The sequence below is a fragment of the Anguilla rostrata genome, chromosome 11 (assembly GCF_018555375.3).
Source record: "Anguilla rostrata isolate EN2019 chromosome 11, ASM1855537v3, whole genome shotgun sequence".
Lineage (NCBI taxonomy): Eukaryota > Metazoa > Chordata > Actinopteri > Anguilliformes > Anguillidae > Anguilla > Anguilla rostrata.
In genome coordinates, this window is record NC_057943.1 from 7,946,669 (window position 1) to 7,970,990 (window position 24,322).

The following is a 24,322-nucleotide window of genomic DNA, read 5'->3' on the forward strand; positions in this document are numbered from 1 at the left end:
CTGGCACACTGGTAATTTCAGTGAAAGCAGTTCATTTCATGTGCGTCAGGCACGAGTGCCATACACCAAGCAGGCTTATTTACAGACGTACGAAGAGCCACTTGATAGTATATTGTCTCAGCTTTAGAAAGTGACTGTAAAGAGAAAAACAAAGCTAAAGTTAAAGGGCCTTCTTCTGAATTCTTGCTTTAACTCGCCACTGACAATGTATTCAGAGAAGAGTCAATAGAATAGTTTAAATCAATGAATTCTTTTGTTGAATAATTATCTTGTTGACTTTGACTCTTTGGCAGGGGGGAATTCCCATGCCTGAATCCTTGACTGCAGCTGTCTTAACTCAGCCCGAAATTTAGCTGATCAGGCTGAATGCTTCCCAAGGCCCCTTGTGACCTCTGACCTCTAGCCGAGGGCGATTGGCGGAGGTTTTCACGGGACGGCGTGGCGGTAGCCGAAGGGGACCTCGGCCGCGAACTGAGCTTTAACCTCTGCTTTCGGTTTCAGGTTTTCGGGGAGCCAGCACTGTGGACACGTGCATTGCGCCTACCAATACAGAGAGCATTACCACTGCATGGACCCTGAGTGTAACTATCAGGTACGTTAGCTATCGGGTACGTTAGCGTACCAGTACAGAGAGCATTATCACTGCATGGACCCTGAGTGTAACTATCAGGTACGTTAGCTATCGGGTACGTTAGCGTACCAGTACAGAGAGCATTATCACTGCATGGACCCTGAGTGTAACTATCAGGTACGTTAGCTATCGGGTACGTTAGCGTACCAGTACAGAGAGCATTATCACTGCATGGACCCTGAGTGTAACTATCAGGTAAGTGACCTTACTAGTATGGAGAGCTTTATCACTGCATAGACCCTGAGTGTAACTATCAGGTAAGTTAGCTTACCAGTACAGACAGCATTAGCACTGCATGGACCCTGAGTGTAACTATCAGGTAAGTGAGCTTACCAGTACAGACAGCATTAGCACTGCATGGACCCTGAGTGTAACTATCAGGTAAGTTACCTGTAGTTCTGCACCTGCCAGAGGAGCAGAGCCGCAAAACCCCGTCTGGTCCTTCTCCCCCGTGTCCCTGTTTCCCTCAGCCAGCCAGCTCCAGCTCCAGCTCTCCTCCCCAGGCCCAAAGCCTCGCATAACCCTGATAAATTAGATTATTTGTCGGCCAAGTTAATGCGGCAGTCAAACAAGCACGGTTCAGTGGATCCAAATGCACGTCCCTCGCCGCAAAATTTCCATAAGCGACAAAAAAAAGAAAAAAAAAACATGGTGCCAGGTGTTTGCCCAATACCTGGATGATGTAAGGACACCGCCATTAGAGAGCGCGAGCGTTAGCACGTAGCGCTAACGCTGGACCCGTTTTTTTTTTGGCCAGCGTCTCTGAGAGGTGATGGAAAACCTGCACTGCAAGGTGATTTAAATGCACCACCCCCCCCCCCCTTCCCGTTTCGGGGACACACCCAGGCTAGACCCTGTACGCCACAGAGAAGGCCTTGCTGATATCTGTCAGCTGAACAGGTTATGCCTACTGGCAATCATCCAAATGAAAGAAAAGGCTTCTTTTTTTTTGCCTGAGAGCACAGTTGGACTCTGACAATTGGCCTTTTATTCCGGGTTAAATGTAAATACGCTTGAAATATGGTTCCTATTCTGTGCGTGTTTTTTTTTTTTTTTTTTACTGAAGACATCTGCTCCAGCTCTGGGGCTGGTTCTAATCCCTTTTCACATTATTAATCTTGTCCTGGAGTCCCAGGAGTTGTCGTGTATGGCACAAATAAAATAGGTCTTAAGCAGATCAAAACACGACCCGTGTTTGTTCGCCTACATGTGCGATGTAAAAGGACAGTCATACCGGCAGATTTTACACAGAGATGTCAAAAATCACAACAAAATTAGAGCTTTATTTATTTATCAACTGAATAAATAAATAAATAAATAAATCCGCTGTTTTGTTTTCCTGAATGAAAGCATCGCATTAACATCACCCTCTGCTGCGTGCAATACCGTGAATATTTTTCAATTGATGCTGTAATAATAAGCTGTTAAAAAGTGAGACGCCGCAATTCTGCTACCGCAGTTCTGCTACCGCATTATTCACAATATCGTTTTGCAGAAATTGATCTGGCCATCTGAGGAGGCCTTCATCCACACCACTGAATGGAAATAATGACCATTAATTCCGGTGATTCTTCTATATGTAATTGGTATAAAACGAACTTTTTCCAGTTTATGGGAAACGATTGGTGCTCTTTTGCAAGACGTTTCTTTGGAAATGCGTAATTAATTCCTCAAACGAGTACGTCAAGGACCAGGCTAGTAAAAGTCACCGACAACGTATTGTGAAGCATTCAAGAGCACTCTGAATTATTTTCTTGAGAAGCTTTCACTTGTTTCCTTTCCTATTATCTGTTATTCCCGGGGATGTTAAACTGGAAGACATCTGCTTGCCCGTCAGTGTAAAATTAAATCTGGACCGGAGTCTGGGCTCACGTTTCAGAGGAAACATCCTCGCTTCACTTTGAATCTCCAATCCCGATCATTTGTGGGGCGATAACTCACGAAAACGCTACGTGACGCGGTCCTGCAATATTACCCCACTGCCGGCCTCCCGCGGCTCACTCCTTTCATGGCTGTGCGTTCTCTGGCCACTGTGAAGGGAATCCTAAAATAAATGCAGCAGGCGTTCACAAACCCTCGTGACGTTTTCGGCTTAACACCAGTCATTTATTTAAGAAAATTTTCCCCCTTTTCGGGCCTTCCAGTTGTCGTTTTGTTCACTTTTTAGGCGTTTTGAGTTCAACCATACCAGCCTTCATGCTGTTCTTTGTTTAGCCAGCTTGTCAGAACTTAAATACATTTCAGCGATGTAGCAACAACAATGTACACGTGACAGCTAGTAGTTAGTAGCAGGTTGGTTCCTGTACTCTCCTGCTTTGTGTGTTAAATCAATAAGGGCTTCAAAGCAGTAGGAGATCTGACAACATTTAATAAATGAAAAGCATGGCATTAGTTGTTGTTATTTTCTCCCCGGTGTAAAATATGCTCAACAGACGAGCAATTAGTGTAAGTGTTTTAGAGAACTGATTATTCTTTCAACTTTTTTTTTGCTGTTTATTTTTTTTTCCTCCACTACCCAATTTACATGCATGTTTAAAAAGATGGATTAAAATTGGACAGACTCATTGATTTCTGCTTCTATGGTTTCAGTTTCTGTAACATCAGCTTAAGCCCAATTACAGCAGATTTGGTTGCTCCGATCTCTCTGGAGAAAGTTCTGCGTTTTTTCTGGCTCTACTGTGGTGTAGGAGGGTTTTAATTTTGACGGGGGTATCATAGCACATTCTCTCATTATTGCATTCTAACCCAGCAAGAACACCATGCTTTAATGCTTTAATTAAAACTGGAATCATATCGCGAACGGGGGAATTAAAAAAGGGAAACATTTCGGTTTGTTTGTTTGTTTGTTTGTTTGTTTGTTGTTCCTTTTCCCTTTGCACGTTTCAAAACCATCTGCACGGAACATGGTTTTTCTGAAGCCAGGAACGCCAGAACCGTGATCTTGCATGTCAAGTGATCTGTCTTAATTAAAAACGGGGGAAAACTTGAAACGATAAAGGCAAAGGGCTCCCAGAAAAATATTTAAGGCGGTAGACTTACTGTACCTGGGGCAAAAAAACCCCGGGGAGAAAGGGGGTTGGGTGGGCTGATTTGAGAGTCGCAGAGGAAGTGGATGAGGAGGTAAGTGTGTGAAGACCGGGGGGACCGCTTCATTGGCGGACAGACAGCTCTGAGCTCTGCCAATTGGCTCCTGCGCTCCACAGCTGTTGCCAGAGCGATAAAACGACCTGTTGCTGCTCCCCAATCCCCCCCCCCCCTCACCCCCCTCACCCCCCCCCCCCCCCGAAAAAATAGAGGGACAAAGCCGGCCAACCTGTTGCCTGTGTGCTGTGTCCCTGGCAGAGGTTCACCAGTAAGCAGGACGTGATCCGCCACTACAACATGCACAAGAAGCGCGACAACTCCCTGCAACACGGCTTCATGCGCTTCAGCCCCCTGGACGACTGCAGTGTGTACTACCACGGCTGCCACCTGAACGGGAAGAGCACGCACTACCACTGCATGCAGGTAAACGCACTCACATACGCACTCACATACACACCCACTACCACTGCATGCAGGTAAAAGCACTCACATACGCACTCACATACGCACGCACTACCACTGCATGCAGGTAAACGCACTCACATACGCACTCACATACGCACTCACTACCTCTGCATGCAGGTAAACGCACTCACATACGCACTCACATACGCACGCACTACCACTGCACAGTACACGCACTACCACGCATCATAGCACTCACATACGCACTCACATACGCACCCACTACCACTGCATGCAGGTAAAACACACTCACATACCACTCACATACGCACTCACATACGCACTCACATACGCACTCACATACGCACTCACATACGCACTCACATACGCACGCACTACCACTGCATGCAGGTAAAACGCACTCACATACGCACTCACATACGCACAACATACTGCATGCAGACTACCACAGCATCAGGTAACGCACTCACATACGCACTCACATACGCACTCACATACGCACGCACTACCACTGCATGCAGGTAAAACGCACTCACATACGCACTCACATACGCACTCACATACACAACCGCTACCACTGCATGCAGGTAAAACGCACTCACATACGCACAAACATACGCACAAACATACGCACTCCACTACCCACGCACTCCACTGCATGCAGTAAACGCACTCACATACGCACTCCATACGACACTCCACACATACGCACGCACTACCACTGCATGCAGGTAAAAGCACTCACATACATACGCACTCACATACGCACTCACATACGACACAGCACCACTACCACTGCATGCAGGTAAAAGCACTCACATACGCACTCACATACGCACTCACATACGCACGCACTACCACTGCATGCAGGTAAAAGCACTCACATACGCACTCACATACGCACAGACATACGCACCCACTACCACTGCATGCAGGTAAAAGCACTCACATACGCACTCACATACGCACTCACATACGCACGCACTACCACTGCATGCAGGTAAAAGCACTCACATACGCACTCACATACGCACCCACTACCACTGCATGCAGGTAAAACACACTCACATACGCACTCACATACGCACCCACTACCACTGCATGCAGGTAAACGCACTCACATACGCACAAACATACACACCCACTACCACTGCATGCAGGTAAAACGCACTCACATACGCACTGACATACACACTCACATACGCACAAACATACGCACAAACATACGCACTCACATACGCACCCACTACCACTGCATGCAGGTAAAACACACTCACATACGCACAAACATACGCACTCACATATGCACCCACTACCACTGCATGCAGGTAAAATGCACTCACATACACACAAACATACGCACTCACATACACACAAACATACGCACTCACATACGCACAAACATACGCACTCACATACGCACAAACATACGCACAAATGTATGCACAAATATACGCACACACTGCCACTGCATGCAGGTAAAACGCACTCACATACGCACTCACATACACGCACACATACGCACTCACATACACGCACGCACACACACGCACACATACAGACATACATACGCACACACAAACACACACTTAAACGCTAGGCGACTCCTGTTCTATGACCCTTAGTTGCCCTGTCACAGACCCAAGCCTTCTGGTAAACTTCAGCGTAGTCATGCCTAGGTTGGTCTACTGAAACGGCGCCATGGCGACTGTGTCCAGTGCCCAGTCAGTCTGCAGGTGATGTGCTGTTTCTCTCAGCCTGGACAGGCTGTGGAGTCAGTTACATACTGTATGTACTTAATACTGCACCAGGGCTACTGCATAACCTGCCCTGCAGTAGGACAGCACAGACCCCCTGTTCTACTCTGAAAGGGTGACCCAGCCTTATTTTACATCTGTCTATCTGTCTCTATGGCATTACCATCCTGAAGCAGTGGCCAGCATAGAAAATCAGTCTTTGTGTTTCTCACCAGGAGGGCCATGGGTGTCCATTGCCTTCTGGTAACAGGCTGGATGCCCTCTGAAATGCATGTTACATACATACGCACTCCTGTTTTTTCGAACGCTTGCGTGCGTTTGTCAAAGACGTAAAAAAAAAAAAGTGAGGGCCCCAAGTTTGGGTTCCTGCGTTCCATTTTGCCGGCGGGCAAGATGGCGGCCTGCGGAATGGCTGTTGGGTTTGGAGCGAAACGGCGCAAGCCGTGGAGGAAGAGAGCGATCGCCTCTCTCTCTCTCTCTCTCTCTCTCTCCCCCCGCCGGTTAGCGGCGAACGCCATGCGGAGCTGACAGAGGCAAATCGTGATCTACGCCGGCAGCCCGGCGGAAGGATTGAGGCGCGTTTGCGCTCTAACTGCGTCTATAAAAGGGAATTACATTTCTTCCACTTTTTCCATTAAGCCCAAATTGCCATTTAAGAGCAGTTTTCATTCGTTTGACAAAAGGTGTCATAAAGTAAATAAAAGAAAAATTAAAAGGAGCGAACATTAAGCAGTCCCGTGTTCCCCCGCGCTCCCTTTCTCCTTAATTGGCATGGATAAAAATTCAGTTAGCTGTTTATATAAACTTAACATTTTTCATCTTTTAGTACCAAGCGGCGAGTTGAAGATTATTCCCCACCAGATTTGTTTAATTTTTTCACATCTGCTTATTTTCAAGGTGTCATGGCACCGTGCGCTGGAGCGGGGGTGGGGGGCGGGGGCCGGGCCCGGGCCGGACGGCTCGAAATATATATTCCTCCTTAAACCCCCCCCAACGGTGTAATTGTTATTGGACGTTTCTGTGCGTCTGTTTCAACAGCCCTGAGATCCCGCAGACGCTGGCACCCGCTGGCGCAGATTTACGGGGGGAAGAGAAACAGAGTGGCATTTTTTCCATTGTTTGACTCAATATGGCCGAGTTGCCCGCCTCGCGCGGGCGAGAGGTGCCAGCGGTGATGTACGGGCGGCGGTTTTAACTCAAACACGGGCTGTTTTTTTCCCTCTGACCCCCCCGGGCGCTGCTCTGAGCGCCGCTGTGCTGCAGAATGTTTCAGACCCGGGGGAACAGTGACAGGCCGCATGCCCACCGCCCCCTCCACTCCCCCACCCCCCCTCCCACCGCCCCCCAACTCCTCACCCCCCCCTCACCCTCTGTACATTTATTACACAAGTCACAGCAGGGGCAGAAACTATAGTCCCCCTAATAAAATCCTGCCGGTTGATTGGTCGATCGCAGAATGCTGTGGAAAGGCGGGACAGACTTCGTGTTGCCACCGTTTCGTCGTTGAAAACGCTGAAAAGAGCCCGTGTCTTCGAGCCTGCTCGCGATCAGTTATCGCCCGAATGATTTTTGGCTTTTGTAAGACGTGTGGGCATGTGCGGTGCGGTGTGTGCGCCTCAGTTTTTTTTTTACTACGTCGAGGGAGGGAGGGCGGGCGGGAGGCCTGCTTAACGGCTAGGTGAACATGAGAGAATAGGACGCCACGCCACATTTAGGTCACCGGAACCTGCGCTGCCCACACGGCGCGCGCGTTTCAAGAGCTGCGCTATTTTTACTTCCCTTCCGTCGTATCGCGTTTGCAGCCTCGCCGTCGCTCGCAGTCGATCGTCGCCGCAGCAGCCATTGTACCGCCCGGCTCAGTTTTCTGACAGATAGCTCCTTTCAGACAAGGGCCCTCTCGTTTCAACCCGACGAGTTTTAAAAACAAGTGCAGCAAAAAAAAAAAGTGTAGAATAATGAAGGAACTGGGTTTGTAACCTGATGTTTGAAGGTTTCATTCTCAGGTCAGGATACTGCTGTCATACCCTTGAGCATGACAACCAGAATATGCTTCAGTATATATCCTGCATATATGTATATACCGGTACATATTACATATTCTGTGCATAAATTGTATGTAAAATGCTTGTGTAATTCGCTCTGGAGAAGAGTGTCTACTGTCTAACGCCGGTAGCGCAGGCCACTGCTGGCTCAGTGCCGTTAGCAGGCGCTAAACTGTGTTGAACTGTGTCCCCTCTGTCAGGTGGGGTGCAACAAGGTGTACACCAGCACGTCCGACGTCATGACGCACGAGAACTTCCACAAGAAGAACGCGCAGCTGATCAACGACGGCTTCCAGAGGTTCCGGGCCACGGAGGACTGCGGCACCGTGGAGTGCCAGTTCTACGGCCAGAAGACCACCCACTTCCACTGCAGGTGAGGGGGTGAGGGCGGAGGTCCCGGGACGCTCTCTGGCCGGCCCCACGGCGGGGGTACGGCAAGGGGCGCGTAGGCCCGAAGATGAGCCCCCCATACCCCCCCCCCAACTCCACCCCCCGAATCCAAACACACTTTTAAACTCAAGCTACGCACACGGGCCTTCTCGCCGAACGGTGTCTGCCGTTTTTTAAAAAAGTGGCTTTTTTTTTTTTAAAGTGGCTGAATCTCATTACGTCTCCATCCCGAGTCGGTATTCTCCCCCCCGATGTGAAGACACCTTTCTTTGACGCTTTTTTATTAGTTCGGTCCTCGTAACGTTCGGTTTGCCGTGAGGTTCCTGTGTCATAGCCTGCGGAGAGGAAGGCGGTTATTTTTTTTTGAAATATGTATAAGAGCATGGCGGCGGTGTGACAATGTATTGTGAACACTCCCGACCGAGTGTTAAAATCAGACTTCGCGTGCCGGAGCGTTTAGACAATTAATGATTTCCTTTAAACATTTAAAATTACCTTCGCTGGTGGCGGGTGAGAGAGCGCAATGCGAACGTGCTGAGGATGAGTCAAAGGGAGAGTTGAAACAAGTTAGGATGTTGAAAGAACCCAATTATGGTTTTCCTAACAAAAGAAGGGGCTTTGTAGTTTCTTCAGATATAAAGTAGCTGCAATGGAGAAGGGCTTTGCAGCAAAGGATTCATTAAGCCAGTGCCTTAGTGGAGGTAGGGAGATGGCCAGGCCTGAATGGGGTACAGTGTGCGTACTGGCTCAAACCCATCCTTCGATCATCAAAGCAGGAGCTGTGCAGCTAGGCGATGCAGTTTCGTGTCTTTGTTTGTGTAGCATGACAATGGGAATTGTCCCATTTGAGAGGCCTCTTTGGGAAAGAATTCCCCAAATTTCTCACTCTTCCCCCCCTCCCCCGCTCTTGCCTCCAGGCGCCCCGGGTGCACCTTCACCTTCAAGAACAAGTGCGACATCGAGAAGCACAAGAGCTATCACATCAAAGACGACGCCTACGCCAAGGACGGCTTCAAGAAGTTCTACAAGTACGAGGAGTGCAAGTACGAGGGCTGCGTCTACAGCAAGGCCACCAACCACTTCCACTGCATCCGCCCGGGCTGCGGCTTCACCTTCACCTCCACCAGCCAGATGACCTCGCACAAGCGCAAGCACGAGCGCCGCCACATCCGCTCGTCCGGCGTGCTGGGCCTGGCCTCCTCCTTCCTCATGCCCAAGGAGGAGCTGGAGGAGTCCAGCAACGACGACCTGATGGACTTCTCCGCCATCAGCAGCAAGAACAGCAGCCTGAGCGCCTCGCCCACCACCCAGCAGTCCTCCTCCGGGCCGCACCTCCTGCCCACGCCCACCACCGCCGTCTCCTCCGGCCACACCATCAAGCCCACCTCCTCGCTCACGGCCGGCGGGCGCATGTCCGGCCTGCTCTCCCAGGCGCTGCCCAGCAACATGCCCGTGGCCCTGGCGCTGTCCAACTCCGCCATGTCCGGCTCCAACCCCTTCTTCCCGCTCCTGCCCCGCCTGCCCCTCCAGCTGCCCCCCTCGGCCGCCAGCCTCATCTCGGCCGCCGCCGCCGCCTCGGGCGCCCACTCCATGCCCACCGACTCCCTCTCCCAGTGCTCCTCGGCCACCGGGGAGGCGGCGGCCTCCACCCCCACCTCCTTCGCCGCCTCCTCCATCATGGAGAAGATCTCCGCCAGCAAGGGCCTGATATCGCCCATGATGGCTCGGCTGGCAGCCGCTGCCCTCAAGCCCTCGGGCGGCCTGGACGCAGGTGAGTGCGGGACGGGGCGGGGGTGGGTTCCACTTCAGAGTTTCCCAGGATCACCAGAGCCTTAGTGCACAGGAGTCAAACTCCAGACCTGCAGGGCTACAGTGTCTGCTGGTTCTCAGCACAAGCGTTTCATCTGAGTCATTGTCTGGTCTAAGGACTCCACACACCTTTGTTCTCAAAGCCTTGATTGGCAGCTGATTGAAAGGAAAAACATTTACTGTCCAGCAGGTTTTCATTCCAATCCTAACCAAGCACACCTCATTCAGCAGCTAGAGACCTTGTTGAGCTGCTAATTCGTAGAACCAGGTGTGCCACCTTAGGGTTGAGATGAAAGCCTACAAGATGGTAGATCTCCTAGAACAGGATTGGGCAGCTCGGTACTATATTGAATATTAGGGGTCTGTGACCTGAATCCTGGAGCACTACAGTCTGCTGGGTTATATTTGCACCAATTTAACCAAAGAAACCATGTGATTCAAGCTGCCTAAGACATGAACTGCTTTAATTTATCAGTTAGGTGTTGAGTTTCAACAACAACCAGCAAACCTGCAGAACCTGCAGCTCTACAGGACCAGTATTGCAGACCACTGGTCAAAGGATAACCAAAAAAAAAAAAAGAAACTCATGATTTATTTTGAATAGGCTTTCAGTTAAAAAGATCTCTATGCACATTCATGCAGTGTTTTTTTAAAACTTTCAAATGCCGTGTCCATGGATTGAAAAAAGAAGGATCGTGTAGCTCTTGTCACAGTGTCATAACCACTGGTAGCGAAGCCACATCCTCTTCCCCCTGGTCCGACTCTCTTGTTTTTCGGGTTTTTTTTAGTTTTTTTTTTTAAATTGTATTTCTTTTCTTTTCTTTTTTTAATTCTGTGTGGATCTGGTGCATTTGCGGTGGCGCTCGGAGTGAGAGTGCACGTACAGGTCAGCGGCGTGCGTGCCGGGGAGGAAGCTTTAAAAAAAAAAAACACACATCTCTGGTTTCGGGGGTTGGAGACAAACTGCTCAGCGTACTGTAACAGACTCTGGCTTGCTTGCTGTCCCCCCCCCCCCCCACCCCCCACCACCACCACCACCTCCCCCTGCCCCCCCCACCCCACCCCAAACCTCTTATTGAAGTGATCACTTCATTGATACCCAGAAATACATCAGCAGATAAATGCCCCGGCAGTGAGAGCAGGGCCCGTAAAGCCTCCTAATGTCATTCAGAGCAGGCTCCCGGGGCCCGTGTTCAACATGTTTCCTCATCATTGGACTCTTATCTGCGCCGCATTCGTTCCGACCAAATGGAGGCTGAATAAAATTAAGTTCAGAAATTGAAAGTACAAAACATTTTTTTTTTCTTTTTTTTAAATGCAAACTGATAAAAACAGGAATCACTCAAGTAGAAATGACCCAGAGCGCCAGAGCTGTCAGGGAGAGGGAGGTCTCTCTCTCTCTTTCTCTCTCTCTCTCTCTCTGTGTCTGTCTTTCTCTCTCTCTCTCTCTCTCTCTCTGTGTCTGTCTCTCTCTCTCTCTCTCTTTCTCTCTCTGTGTCTGTCTCTCTCTCTCTCTCTGTCTCTCTGTCTGTCTCTCACTCTTTCCATGTCTCCCTCTCTCTCTCTTTCTGTCTATCTCTCTCTCTCTCTCTCTCATTTCTGCTAGAACGCATGCATTGGTGCCCATGTCTATGTCAAAGCCACATGTGGCCTTGCTCAACTCACAACAAAAACAAAATCTGTCTAACATTGTGCACAACATACCAACTCTGTGCAATACCCATATATACAGTATCAGAGTGTGTACCTTATATGTCAATCACTTCCTCCTTACACTTCGTAAATCCCTTTGCGCTTACTAGCACAAAACAATGAAGGCGGCGCAAATGTAAGCGATTCTTTAAAGAGCTCTAGTTTTTAAGCGGGTGAGAACGGGGGTGGTGGGAGGGGGGGTGGACTGTGCACTCGGTGAGGCTAACACAGGCGGGGTACGGGTTGGATGGAGATAAACAGGAGAGCCTGAGGAGGACAGAGAGGAGAATTATAAGGCCTGTTTGGTGTGCTTCTCGGAGAAGGAGGAGTGCTCTGAGGGGGGGGGGGCAGCTGCTGAGAGGGGGGGGGGGCTTATGGAGCAGCCTGTCGTGTGTGCTCCACCTCAGGGACCGGGCCAGGTACTGAGAGGGGGTTGGGGGGGGGGGGGGGGGTGTGCAGCACAGGGGCGACACCACAGATGGCGTCACCTCCCATCGAGAGCACGTGTGAGCCCTGAACAGCCTTTGTCTGAAAATCGTGGCTGTCGCTCTCTGCACACACGCGGTGTGAAGCCTTGCACTCTTTAGCTTTTTAAAAACATTTTTCATAATAAAAAGCATAAAGACACAGATCTTAGTTTGCAGAAAGACACAGAGCCCCTACATTTTGTTGCCAAATAATGCAAGTTTGAGACGGTCACTTGCGGGGGGGAAAAAAAAGCTGAAGAGGAAGTGGTTAGGGTTCAGAGTTTGAAAAGCGAAAAAAACATCTCAGGACTGTGGCTATTTTCACTTCGTTTAATGTATGTTGGGGTATGAGCTGCAGATTCCACTCCATTGAGCCATTTCTTGTAACTATGAAAAAAAAGCACAAACCACAGTTCAGGGTATAGCTGTTTTGAAACCAAAAAAAAAAAAGCAGCAATGTTGTACCGGTATGAATACAAATGTACACTGTACTTTTTAAACAGTGAAACATTTTTTATTCATCTTTCACCCTTCCCTTAGCGTTTCGCTCCAATTTACCCCAAAGTGTTTTGCTAAGTTGTGGTTTTTAAAAAAGATCCAGACATCTGAAGGGTATGCTAATTAGACACGCGGTACAAATGATCTCTCGTTGGCGCTGCAGCTTAGCAGGGCTAATTACACGCTAGAACATTATTCCTGGAGAACTTCCAGAAAATTGTCACTCTGAGATCAAACTGGTTGCTTTTTCTTTTCTTTTTCGTTTCTCTTTTTTTTTTTTCCAAGGGTCATGAGTGCCTTTTTGCGAAGATAAACTGTGATTCCAGAGATATCTTTTCATCGGACTTTCTCTGGTTCCTCTCCAATGAACATAACCGTCCGTCTTGTCGTGGAACTTAAACCAGTGTCTGTCAAGGCCTAGTCCTATAGTTAGCCACCTTGAGCCCTGAACTTTTATTGGTCAGAGCTGTGCTTTGGCTTAACTGAGCGACAAGGTAAAATGCGAGGCGGGGCCGTAAGCTGGAGCGTTATGATTGGCTCGTTCCTCCCTTTGGTTCGTGCGTGCGGTCCTTTCTCTCGATTGGGCTGGAGTGGCTGGTTGTCTAACGTCAGGCGCATTAATCATTGACCAGACAGTGATCAGGCTGTTTGTGCTGACGGCAAGGCTACTACCTTTAGCGAACTCTCCGCCACTGTCAGAACGATTTGAGCCTGAGGGAGTGACGGCGCTGAAGAATAACCCCCCCAGAACTCCGATAAACAGCCTCTCCGTTCTGGTCATCATTTTCTCTTTAAATGATGGGGCTCTGTCGCGGTTTCGTGTTTCCGTGGTAATGCGGTTTTGGCGGGGGGGGGGCTGGGGGGCGGGGGCCGGGTATGGCGGTTCTCACGCCGGTTTTCGACGTCCTTCGCGGACAGCGCAGGCCTCCCCGGGCCGGGCCAAGGGCACACGCGTCGCGGTCGCGTCCTTGCCTGTCACGATCCCTCAAAACGGGCCCCGCTCCCCCCCCAAAACAGCGCCGGGCCCAATCACTGCCGACGCACTCAGCGCCGGCCCAGACGAAGGGCTGTGCTCTTAGCGTCCCCCCTTTTTTAATAAAACACCACTTACTGTCTGCGGAGACGCAGAGCTCCTTCTGCATGGCCCCGGGGCAAATTAATATTTCAATCACTTGGGGATTGTGGAGAAAGCCGGGGCACATATTCCTGTCAACGTCCCTCCCTTTCCTCTTTTTTTACATCTTTTTTTTCTTTAACTCTTCTTTTTTTTTTCTTTCTTTTTTTTTCCTTTTTCTGTCTCACTCACCACATCATCCACTGAATACCTATCCTGGAAATCCGATCGAGAGGTCACACTGTTTGAACTGATCTGATTGGCTGTCACCTCCAATCTGACCGACATTGGCAGACGTCCCTTTTGGGCATGCTCAATGGCACTGGCTGCCGTCCGTTGCCGGGCCAACGAGGACAAGCGGAGATGGGAGGGAGGGGGGTGACCAGTCTGCAACTGCCACTTTCCCTCAGCATTAGCATCCCATGTAATGAACAGCTAAGAGGCAGGCCGGCAGATCAGTTCTGACAAGCGCCCCTGAAAAAGGAGTCTTTTCCCCTCATTCCTCCCTCCTCTTAGTCACCACTTAAAAAAGCCCGCCAGCCTTTGACGGCCTGACATAATTTTGCCATAATTATCACTCCGAGTATCCTTTTTGGCCGGGACAGAAGTCAGATCGGATCTCGTCACGGTCATAATGACGCAGACCAACAGTAACTGGTGTTTGTTTCTTCTCTTTCTCCCTCTCTCTCTCTCCCTCTCTCTCTCTTTCCCTCTCTCTCTCTTTCTCCCTCTCTCTCTCTCTCTCTCTCTCTCTCCGGTTCTCCTCCAGGGAACGGGCACCATGCCCCGGCGGGCCGGTTTAATCTGGTTCAGGTGAAGCAGGAGCCGGTGGACGCTACCTCCGGGGCCTCCCAGGACTCTGTGCAGGAGCACAGCCTGGACCTGAGCAAGAAGGACCACAGGTACGGACCGGCCCCCTTGCCCCCCAGGCCCCACGGCCCGGCCCCCCAGGCCCCACGGACTGGCCCCGCCTCTGCGGAGGAGGCCCCATTGCACAGCCAGACCTGCCCTCTCACTGTGTGACTCACTGTTCATTTCTCAGGCAAACACCGTTTTAATTGATCTAAAAGGTGCCTTTGCAAAAAAAAAAAAGACGCGTCTAGTTAATATGGCTGCCATGGAGGGACGCTGCACCTGTCTGATGTCTCAGTTTCCAGTGTATGGATCAGCTTAGACATTCGTATTTCTGCACAGTTACATTTTATGTCTTAAATCAACTCCCTTATTGGACCGTGTATTCTCTTGAATTAACACGAGACATTTTACTGTGCTGTATCACAAATCAGCTTTTTTCATTTCTAGTTTTTTTATTATTTTATTCTCCATTGCTCATTTTTGTTTGCACAATTACAGTACCAGCACCACCCTGTGATGTAGAATGTGTTTCTCTTTGTTTTGTTTGTTTTTGTTTCTTTTGTTTTTTTTTTTGCACCTTCACATTTACAAAGGTTGTTTGCACAAATGGCTCACTGGAGCAATTTTCACTTTTTTTTTTCAAGCCTCGCCTTCAAGTTCAGTTTTGTTTTATATCATTTTTATTTCGCTTAAAGAAGTCTTTTTTCTTCATCGCCTATCCCCCGCAGTCCGTGATAAATGTTAATATTTACTGTTCACATGCAAATCTTGACTAAACATTGTTCATTTTCCTTGTTCCAGTAATGAATCAAACGGACATCCTGTACCGGGAAATACATCTCTTTTATCCTCGCTTATGAATAAGGTAAGATCCATCCATCACGCGGTTTCATCCCAAGACAAATTAGCAGGACGCAGAGGGGGCTGTTTGTTTTTTAATGTTTCACCGCTAATAAGATGAGTTTGTACCATTTAAATTTTCCAGCCATTTTTCATACGGTGTAATTTCAACCCACCGCTCACAAATTAATATAATGAACCGGTAGCTGGATGCCACACCAGATATATAGAGATGTTTGTTTTTTGATGAGCTGTTTTGAACTCTGCATGCATTTTCCCTCCTCCTCCTCCTCCTTTTCCCCTTCCCTCCGCTCCGTCTTTATTTATGGAGTTAGTAAATTATTTGATTAAGAAGCAAAAATAAAATAGAAAAACCGTCACCCTCATTTTTTTTAAAAGAGTAAACGGTCGGGGAAAGATATTTAAACATTGTGTGTTTTCGCGGAGATTAAAATGGACAGTGTTTTAATCATACATCTTTTCCGACAGAAATAAATGTAGTGTAAGGATCCATTACCTTGATGATTTAAAGAGGTATCAAAATCCATTTTTCCTACAGCAACGCAGACCGGCTAAGAGCTTTTTTTTCCTTCTTATTTATTTATTTTTTCCTCTCTCTCTTCCGCAACGTTCGGACGCGCCCGTGAATCTTCCTGCGAGGCGCCCGCTGCCGCCCGACAGGCGATGTTTGTATCCGAAAGTGTTTTTATTCGGACGACCTGTGACCTGCCTTCTCTCGAATTTGGGCCTTTTGCGGGCTCGCTGCGGTTAGCCTAATCGCGTAACAAGCGAACGCGCGTCCGCGTGTGGGAAGCGTGGCGAGCGTGCGGGCGCTCGGCCTGTGCTCAGTTAGCGGTAGCGCTGGCTGTTTGGAGGCTCTGAGTGGTGTGTGCCCCCCCCGCAGTCCCGTGGGGGGGAGCCCTTCAGTGCCTCATGACCCCTGCGTGTTTTTGCAGATGTCGCAGGTGAACCCTGGGTTCTTCAGCTCGATGAACCTGAAGGCGGAGCTGGAGGGCGGCCACGGCGTGGACAACTCCGAGGCCGCGCAGTACCTGAGCCGGGCGATGAAGAGGCCCGTCCAGGACAAACCCGTGGAGCTCTGGAGGACATACCTGCGCAGGTAAGCTAAGAATGAGGACATACCTGCACAGGTAATTAAAAATGAGGACGTACCTGTGCAGGAAAACAAAAAATGAGGACATGCTGTATTTGCTCAGGTAACAAAAAACGATGATATATGTGTACAGGTAACTATAAATGAAGGCATGTCTGCACTGGTGACATAAAAAAGAGGGCATACTTGCGCAGATGACTAAGAAAAAATAGGATCCACAAACAAGCAGCCATGTCAGCTCTTAGTAACAATGTGGCTGACTCCTTCAGGTGCTCATTTTGCATTCCCTTAATTCACAGACCGTCTCCAGGGACGTTTCCTTTTGCAGGAGCCTTGCAGCAGTAAGCAGCGTTTTGTATTTTTTCGCTCACGGTTTTTCTTCGCCATTCTGTCACCGTCAGGTTCGGCACGGATGACTTCTGCGAAGCCCACTGCGACTTCCTGCAGAAGGTGCACTTCCACTGCCTGGTGGAGGACTGCGGAGCCCTCTTCAGCACTGTGGACGGGGCGGTCAAGCACGCCAAGTGAGTGCGGGCTCTCTCTCTCTCTCCCCCCCTAACCCCCCTCCCCCTCCCAGCCCTCCCCCCCCCCCCCCCCGACAACCTGGGTGCGAAACGGGCAGTCTGTCTCTTTTATTAACGGGTTCCTTTCTTTTTTTTAATTTTTCCTACACAATTGGATGAATGCTTTCTTTCACCTTCGAGAGCAGCTCAGGCTCAAATGGCGTGTGCCAGATGACACAATTAGCCCTTGTGCTTCTACTGGAATGCACAAATCTGCTGTTAAAGCTCCTCCACGTCACTACCCCTGCACTTGCCCTGTAATTAAAAGGCATGTTTATACAGTAGCGGCGCTGGGCAGCGCAGACCACGCTGGGAGTTTCAATCCTCGGAACACAATCGTGTACATGCTGTTTTTAAAAAAATAATAAAAATAAATTTTATTACTGTTCTCGAACAGTATGTGCTAATTTATTTCGGCTGCTTGCCGTGCGGAGCGCTGACATTGTGCCCCCCTCCCCCCGTGTGCCCCGTTCAGCTTCCACTTCCGAGCGACCCTGAAGGTGAAGTCGGAGCCGCCCTTCAACGACTCCAAGGAGCCCAGCGAGGGCGCCAACTCCCAGCCCTCCGCGCCCGTCTCCATGGTGACCGCGCCGGCCATGGAGGTGCCCACCATCACGACGGCGGGCGGCTTCGGCTCCTCCCCCTCCATGCTGGCCTGGAAGCAGCTGGCCGGCTCCATCCCGCAGCTGCCCGCCTCCATGCCCAACCTGCCCGCCACCTCGCCCCTGGCCACCACCTCCCTGGAGAACGCCAAGCCGCAGGTCAAGCCCGGCTTCCTGCAGTTCCAGGACAAGTGAGTCTGACGCTATAACCGTTTAAGAGGCGGCCATTACAGTGCCTGCGGCAGTGCGTATTTTCACCAGTAACTATGGTATATACAATGGCATCGACTACAGTTAGGTTCCTTATAATAGTACTGCTCAGTGTGTCAAGGAAAGCACTTACTGTACATGCAGGTATAGAGGGCAAGCTATAAATGCTATCATTTCTTTGGCTGGCTCTATAGACTACAGTATAGCTTGTATAACTGCTGCTCATTAAACTTCAGCTCTGAGAGGCGTTGGCTCCTGAGAGGCTGCATCCGGGCCTAATGTCATAATGCAGGTCCCGCGCGTTCTGCGTTGTTGCTCTTTAGAGTTCCCGTTACCTTGAGCTGCCTGTGGCACCTCTGCCCTGGTCTTATCTGTGTTCCTGGGAGAGGCCATTTTAAGACGTGGCCTTTGTTCCAGCACTGCTCTTTAGCCCTGTTATTTGGCCGCACGTTTTTGTTCCATTTCACCCCCAGCTCCTTGCCAATTATTTATTTATTTATTATATGCTAACGTGCTAAAACGATGCTGTTGCCCATCTCGTTTTTTTTTCAGCGACCCCTGCCTGGCTACGGACTGCAAGTACTCCAACAAGTTTCACTTCCACTGCCTCTTCGGCAACTGCAAGTACGTGTGCAAGACGTCCGGGAAGGCCGAGTCCCACTGCCTGGACCACATCAACCCCAACAACAACCTGGTCAACGTGCGGGACCAGTTCTCCTACTACTCTCTCCAGTGTCTCTGTCCTAACCAGGTGAGTCCAAGAGCCAGTCCAACGACACGGAACCAGAACCAGAACCAGGGTGGTGTCTTAACACTCACTGGGGTTTTTAACCAGAATGCACCAACGCTTCTCCAATTTCTAATTCCCTCTTATTCTGATCACTTCTGTTGTTCCAGTGCAACAGCGATGACTGTTCCGTTGTAGCATGTATTACCGGTCAGTTACCGACTGCTTAGTCTGCTCAAATAAGCAATAAATAAAATCAGCCAATCTAGGCTCATAATTTACCTGCATACATCTGATCAATGTGAATAAAGCACATGATCGATAATAATTCTGTTGCGCTACATATTTTCACGCCACATTAACTTAAAAGGATGTCTGTCTCAGTTTGTGTTCCGGAGTGAAAAAAAAATAAAATGAACAAATTCCCTACTTCCTGTCTTAAACAGATTTATAAATAAGATCCATCTCTCTCTCTCTCTCTCTCTCTCTCTCTCTCTCTCTCTCTCTCTCCTCTCTCTCTTCCCCCCCTCCTCCCACTTATCTCATCAATTTGGGAAACAGTTAAATCTCATCCTCACCACTCTAAAACCCTGCAGCTCCCACCATCCTCGGGACACGCCGGAAACAGTGGCTTAAAGGTGTGCAGGAGGAGGGAGAGGAGGGGGGGAAGAGAGAGAGAGGAGGGGAGGAGGAGGGAGAGAGGCAGGAGGGTGAGAGAGGGGAGGAGGAGAGGGAGGTGAGGAGAGGGGAGGGAGGGAGGGAGGAGAAGAGGAGGAGAGGAGAGAGAAGGTGAGGGGGAGGAGGAGGGGAGGGAGGAAGGGGAGGGAGGAGAGGAGAGAGGGAGGAGGAGAGAGAGAGGAAGGAGGAGGAGAGAGAGGGGGAGAGAGAGAGGAGGGAGGAAGAGGGAGGGAGGGAAGGAGAGAAGGAGAGAGAGGGGGAGAGGGAGGGAAGAGAGAGATGGGCAGGGAAGTATGGGAGAGAGAGGGAGAGAGGAGGAGGGAGAGACAGGAGAGGAGGAGGAGGGAGGGTGAGAGAGGGGGAGGGAGGGGAAGCGGAGGAGGAGGGGGGGAGAGAGGGAGGAGGAAGAGGGGAGGGAGAGGAGAGAGAGGAGGGGAGAGGGAGGAGGAAGAGGGAGGGAGGGAAGGGAGAGGAGGAGAGGGAGGGAGAGAGAGGGAAGGGGAGGGGGAGGGAGGGAGGAAAGAGGGGGGAGAGAGAGAGAGGGGGAGAGGAGAGAGGGAGGAGAGGAGAGGAGAGGGGAGGAGGAGAGAGGAGAGAGAGGGGGGGGAGGGAGATAAGAGACTGGCAGCCTAATATGGCTGAAAGGAGGGGCACAGGAGTCGGGGCACTCCCGCCTCACAGGAAAGGGGTCGGGGGTGGGATTTGGGGGGTGCTGGCACGGGTGCTATAGCCCCTCGCTCGGGGCACAGACCCAGGTGGCGCTGGATCTGGGGGGTGACAGCAGCCAGGGATCCCCATCTCACGCTCTCAAAAGCAAGAAAGAGTGTAGTGTCAGGTTAAAAAAAGGAATTTATCATTTCTAAAATTTACTTTCAGTTTTTACTTACAGCACTAGCCAGGTTACAGGGCACACTGTAACTTGGCTGTGATGTGGCGCCTCACGTACTGTACCCGCGTTCATACCAGCTCGCGGCTAACGCCGATTTGTCTCGCTTCCCGTCTCGTCCCGTCTCCAGCATTGCGAGTTTCGGATGAGGGGCCACTACCACTGTCTGAGGCCCGGCTGCTACTTCGTCACCAACATCACCACCAAGCTGCCCTGGCACGTCAAGAAGCACGAGAAGGCCGAGCGGCGGGCAGCCAACGGGTTCAAGTACTTCACCAAGAGGGAGGAGTGCGGCCGGCTGGGTATGACGCTCGCCGCACCGCGCCGAACCGACTCCTCTGGTAGAACTGCATCATTACATTACATTACATTACAGGCATTTGGCAGACGCTCTTATCCAGAGCGACGTACAACAAAGTGTATAACCATAACCAGGAACAAGTATGACGAAACCCCTAGAGAGAAGTACCGGTCCAAGTACAGGGAACAACCGCATAGTTCAACTTGGACCCTGGTGGTTAAACTGATTAACACTAACAACGAGAACGGCAACAACGCGATCTATGGAAAAATAAAAATAAATAAAAATACAAGTAGTCGTTAAGACAGGCGCATCAACTAAGTCACCGATGAAACAGCTGCCTAGTTACAACCCTAAGTTTAGTCATTTACAGGGGGGAAGGGAGGGATGGGGAGAGGTGCAGCCTGAAGAGGTGAAGAGTCTTCAGTCGTCGTTTGAATAAACCGTGTCCTCCCGTTCGTGCCACTCTATAAAGAAGCCTTTTTAAAAAAAAAATCGGGCCCTCGGACTGGTTTGGAGGTGAGATTGTTGCGTAATAGTAATTGCACCTTGAGCCCTATGCCCTACTGCCCTCAGCCCGCGCGTGTTTTCTAGATTTTTCCGCACCGTTCGGCCGGTGTTCAAAGTATTCCGCTGTTCCCGGCACTCAGCTATTAGTTATCATCTAACAGCTGATCAGTGCATTTAATCACCTGAGGCTAAGGTTTCCATTAATGTTTTATCAGAATTCATGGAACTTCTAAGAACTAGAGCTCCGTTGCTTTCAGTTACCAGAGGTGATTGTGACATCAGCATTAGAATGTTCAGCTGAGAACATTCTGATCACGTATTTGTGAGCTCACACCTTAAAGGGTTAAATGATAAGAGTTCAGAACTATACCTACTTTCAGTTCTCACTTTATATAGGCAAAATTATACTATGCATTTTTCATTTTTCATGACAAGCACTATTTGACCCTGCAGGTAGTTTTGCTATTTACCTGTTCTCTTCAATGAGGAGCATTTAGCGTCAGTTTATATCATTTACATGTGTTTCCAATGTCTAAGATTATTCAGGTCCTTCAGTATTTTATAGGAAAGAGCAGTGAGCAGCGAGAGGAAAATGTATCTACCGGTTTTTGTCTTATATTAATAAACTTATGTATTTATAGCAGGCAATCAGGTTGATGGTTGTCTTTTTATGTGTATTTAACCTGCCAAGAACAAGTAATTAAAGTTTGTTAATTACAGGGCATGTTTAGCTCACTGTGTTTGCGTTGCTGCGTTTCTCCAGAGCTGTATCGTCAGCACACACAAGTAAATGAGAAGCTGTTTTTCTCTCAGAAAAAAAAAAACGTTTTTTGCTGGAGGTCGACAGACAAACAAAGTGCTGCATATCAACTGCTCTTTTGTCTCTCGCGTTAATATGCCTGTTGCATTGTGGTAGGTGGGGGGGTTGGGGTGGGGGCCGGGGGGGAGGGGTAGAATGTTTTTCAACTTTTACAAAAGCAAACACCGGAGTCATAAAGAATTGATGGTTCAGCGGGACGCCGAGGGTGGTTGCCATGGCAGCGGCAGTAAACAGAAGTTTGGTTACGATGTTACCTGGATTCCACTCCCGACAAAAGGGCCCTGATATTTCGGCAGTTGGTGCTGTTTGCTCAACTTTGCATGTTCCGCGCCGTAGCCAGGGTTGCACAACAAAAAGCCATTCGATGACACGTGGCATTGTGCAGTGCCCCCGGTTACCACGGCAACCAACGAGCCGGCACCTTGCCCGCATGTTCCTCTTTCAATTATTTCAGTGGGCCTGATTTATAATAAAATTATTAGTAGCTTGCCATACCATTTGATTAAGTTACAAAAAAGCAGCGACTTAATTTGAATTCATACAGCAATTAGGCTATGGCTGCTGTACAATAAAACGTATGAAAAATTCTGCAGTGGATAGTTTTTGAAAAATTAATCTGATATAGAAGTAATTGTATGTTTACTTCAGTTGCCGGTGGTATGCTTATATTTTCATTAAGTAGAATTTATTTAAATGCCAATTAAATGAAATCCTGTTCCGGCAGTGAAAGCTCTCTACAGTAGTGCCATGTGACGCTAGGCCTATCATGCATGTGGTGGGCATGATAATATATTTGTGAAATTTGATTAAAAATTTTGATAAAAAGTTCAGTTGGAGCGCTTATCTTCATCAGCGTGTTCCAACACCCCGAGAGGTTGTCGTTGGGCTCCCGTAAGAACACATTAACACGCGGCGTGCGGTGGGCAAACCTTCGTGTGCTGCGTCACGTGACCAACTCACAAACTGCCAATACTACAAAACGAAAAGGCAACAGAGCATGACTAGCAGAATGGAAATGAGCCAACTGTACCAGCCCTCAGATTCCGGAGATAGGTCGCTCCTTCATGCATGCCACTGTAAAAAAAAAAACCTGTTTTACACGGTCCGGAGTCTGAATCCGCCATACCCAACGCTGGCTTGTCTTCCCCCCCCCCCCCCAACCCCCTACTTGTGCGCAGGTTGCAAGTATAACCAGGTGAACAGTCACTTCCACTGCATCCGGGAGGGCTGCCAGTTCTCCTTCCTGCTCAAGCACCAGATGACGTCCCACGCCCGCAAGCACATGAGAAGGATGCTGGGAAAGAACTTTGACAGGGTTCCGTCCCAGGTAGGTCGCCATGGCTCCAGGGAGTGGGGGGGGAAGGGGGTAAGGGGGGGTGGGGGGGGGTGCGTTATCGCTGCCGTATCTCTCTCCGCGCGTTGATTACGCGTGAAGAAATGCAAACGGCGAGCAGGAACTTTAGCGACGGAGGCTGGCCAGCCGTGGTTTGCATACAGTGAGTATGCAAACCGCCGGGCGCACAGAAACTCTCGCCCTGTGTGAGAAACGGCCGCGGTGTCTCGCACGCACTCACTCCCTGCGCCGAGATGTGCGCGGCAGACCGGCCAATGGGGGAGCCGGGCTGTGCCTGCTCACGTCCCTCACTGTCCCCTAACCCCGCCCCCCCCCACCAACCCCCCCTCCCCTCCCCAAAATTCCCAACTGTGCCCCCCTGCAGATGATGTCCCACGCTCACCGGTCGGACGACATGCACCACATGGCCGGCATGTCGGGCGGCTCGCTGGGCGGCCACTCGGGCCTCCACCCCGGCTACTCCAACGTGATGGACGAGACGGACGACTACATGGACTACGTGGGCGGCGGCAGCCCCCTGGGCCTTTCCTCCGAGTCCTCCAACCCCGACCGCAGCTGCACCAGCACCCCCGTGGAGAACGAGAGCTCCCCGGCAGGTGAGCTCCCCCCGGAAAGCCTCCCCCCTTTGCTCGCACCCGAAGGTCCCGGGCCGGCTATCGGGCCCCCCCCCCCCCCCCGCCCGCTCGTGATTCGCTTAGCGGCGTTATTAATGACGCCGCGTCGACAGTTAATGACGTCGACCGCGCAGTTCTGAGAACTTGATAGCGTGGAAAGTGTATGTTGGAGCTTAATGCGATATGAACGCATCACAAAATGGCCGCCGCTTTGTGTAAAATGAGTGAACGTTGAGTGTGTGTCAATAATGAACCTGACTGAAACAGTGTCAGTATAGGTACGGTCAGCATGATATGAGAAGATTCATAGACTTGTTTGCCCCTGCTAATTTAAATCT

The 24,322-nt window shown here is 50.0% G+C and overlaps 1 protein-coding gene across 6 annotated transcripts in view; it reads left to right on the forward strand.

Annotated features, from left to right (window-relative positions):
• casz1 (castor zinc finger 1) overlaps positions 1-24,322 on the forward strand; it is a 253,326-nt gene that overhangs the window by 224,204 nt on the left and 4,800 nt on the right. For all 6 annotated transcript variants that reach the window (XM_064300842.1, XM_064300843.1, XM_064300844.1 and 3 more), the window contains 13 exons: positions 502-592; positions 3,974-4,138; positions 8,141-8,313; positions 9,248-10,101; positions 14,680-14,812; positions 15,567-15,630; positions 16,562-16,725; positions 17,121-17,243; positions 17,758-18,075; positions 18,647-18,845; positions 20,516-20,687; positions 23,195-23,343; positions 23,735-23,966. In XM_064300842.1, coding sequence (XP_064156912.1) covers positions 502-592; positions 3,974-4,138; positions 8,141-8,313; positions 9,248-10,101; positions 14,680-14,812; positions 15,567-15,630; positions 16,562-16,725; positions 17,121-17,243; positions 17,758-18,075; positions 18,647-18,845; positions 20,516-20,687; positions 23,195-23,343; positions 23,735-23,966 — 2,837 coding nt within the window. The remainder of the gene's footprint in view (positions 1-501; positions 593-3,973; positions 4,139-8,140; positions 8,314-9,247; positions 10,102-14,679; positions 14,813-15,566; positions 15,631-16,561; positions 16,726-17,120; positions 17,244-17,757; positions 18,076-18,646; positions 18,846-20,515; positions 20,688-23,194; positions 23,344-23,734; positions 23,967-24,322) is intronic.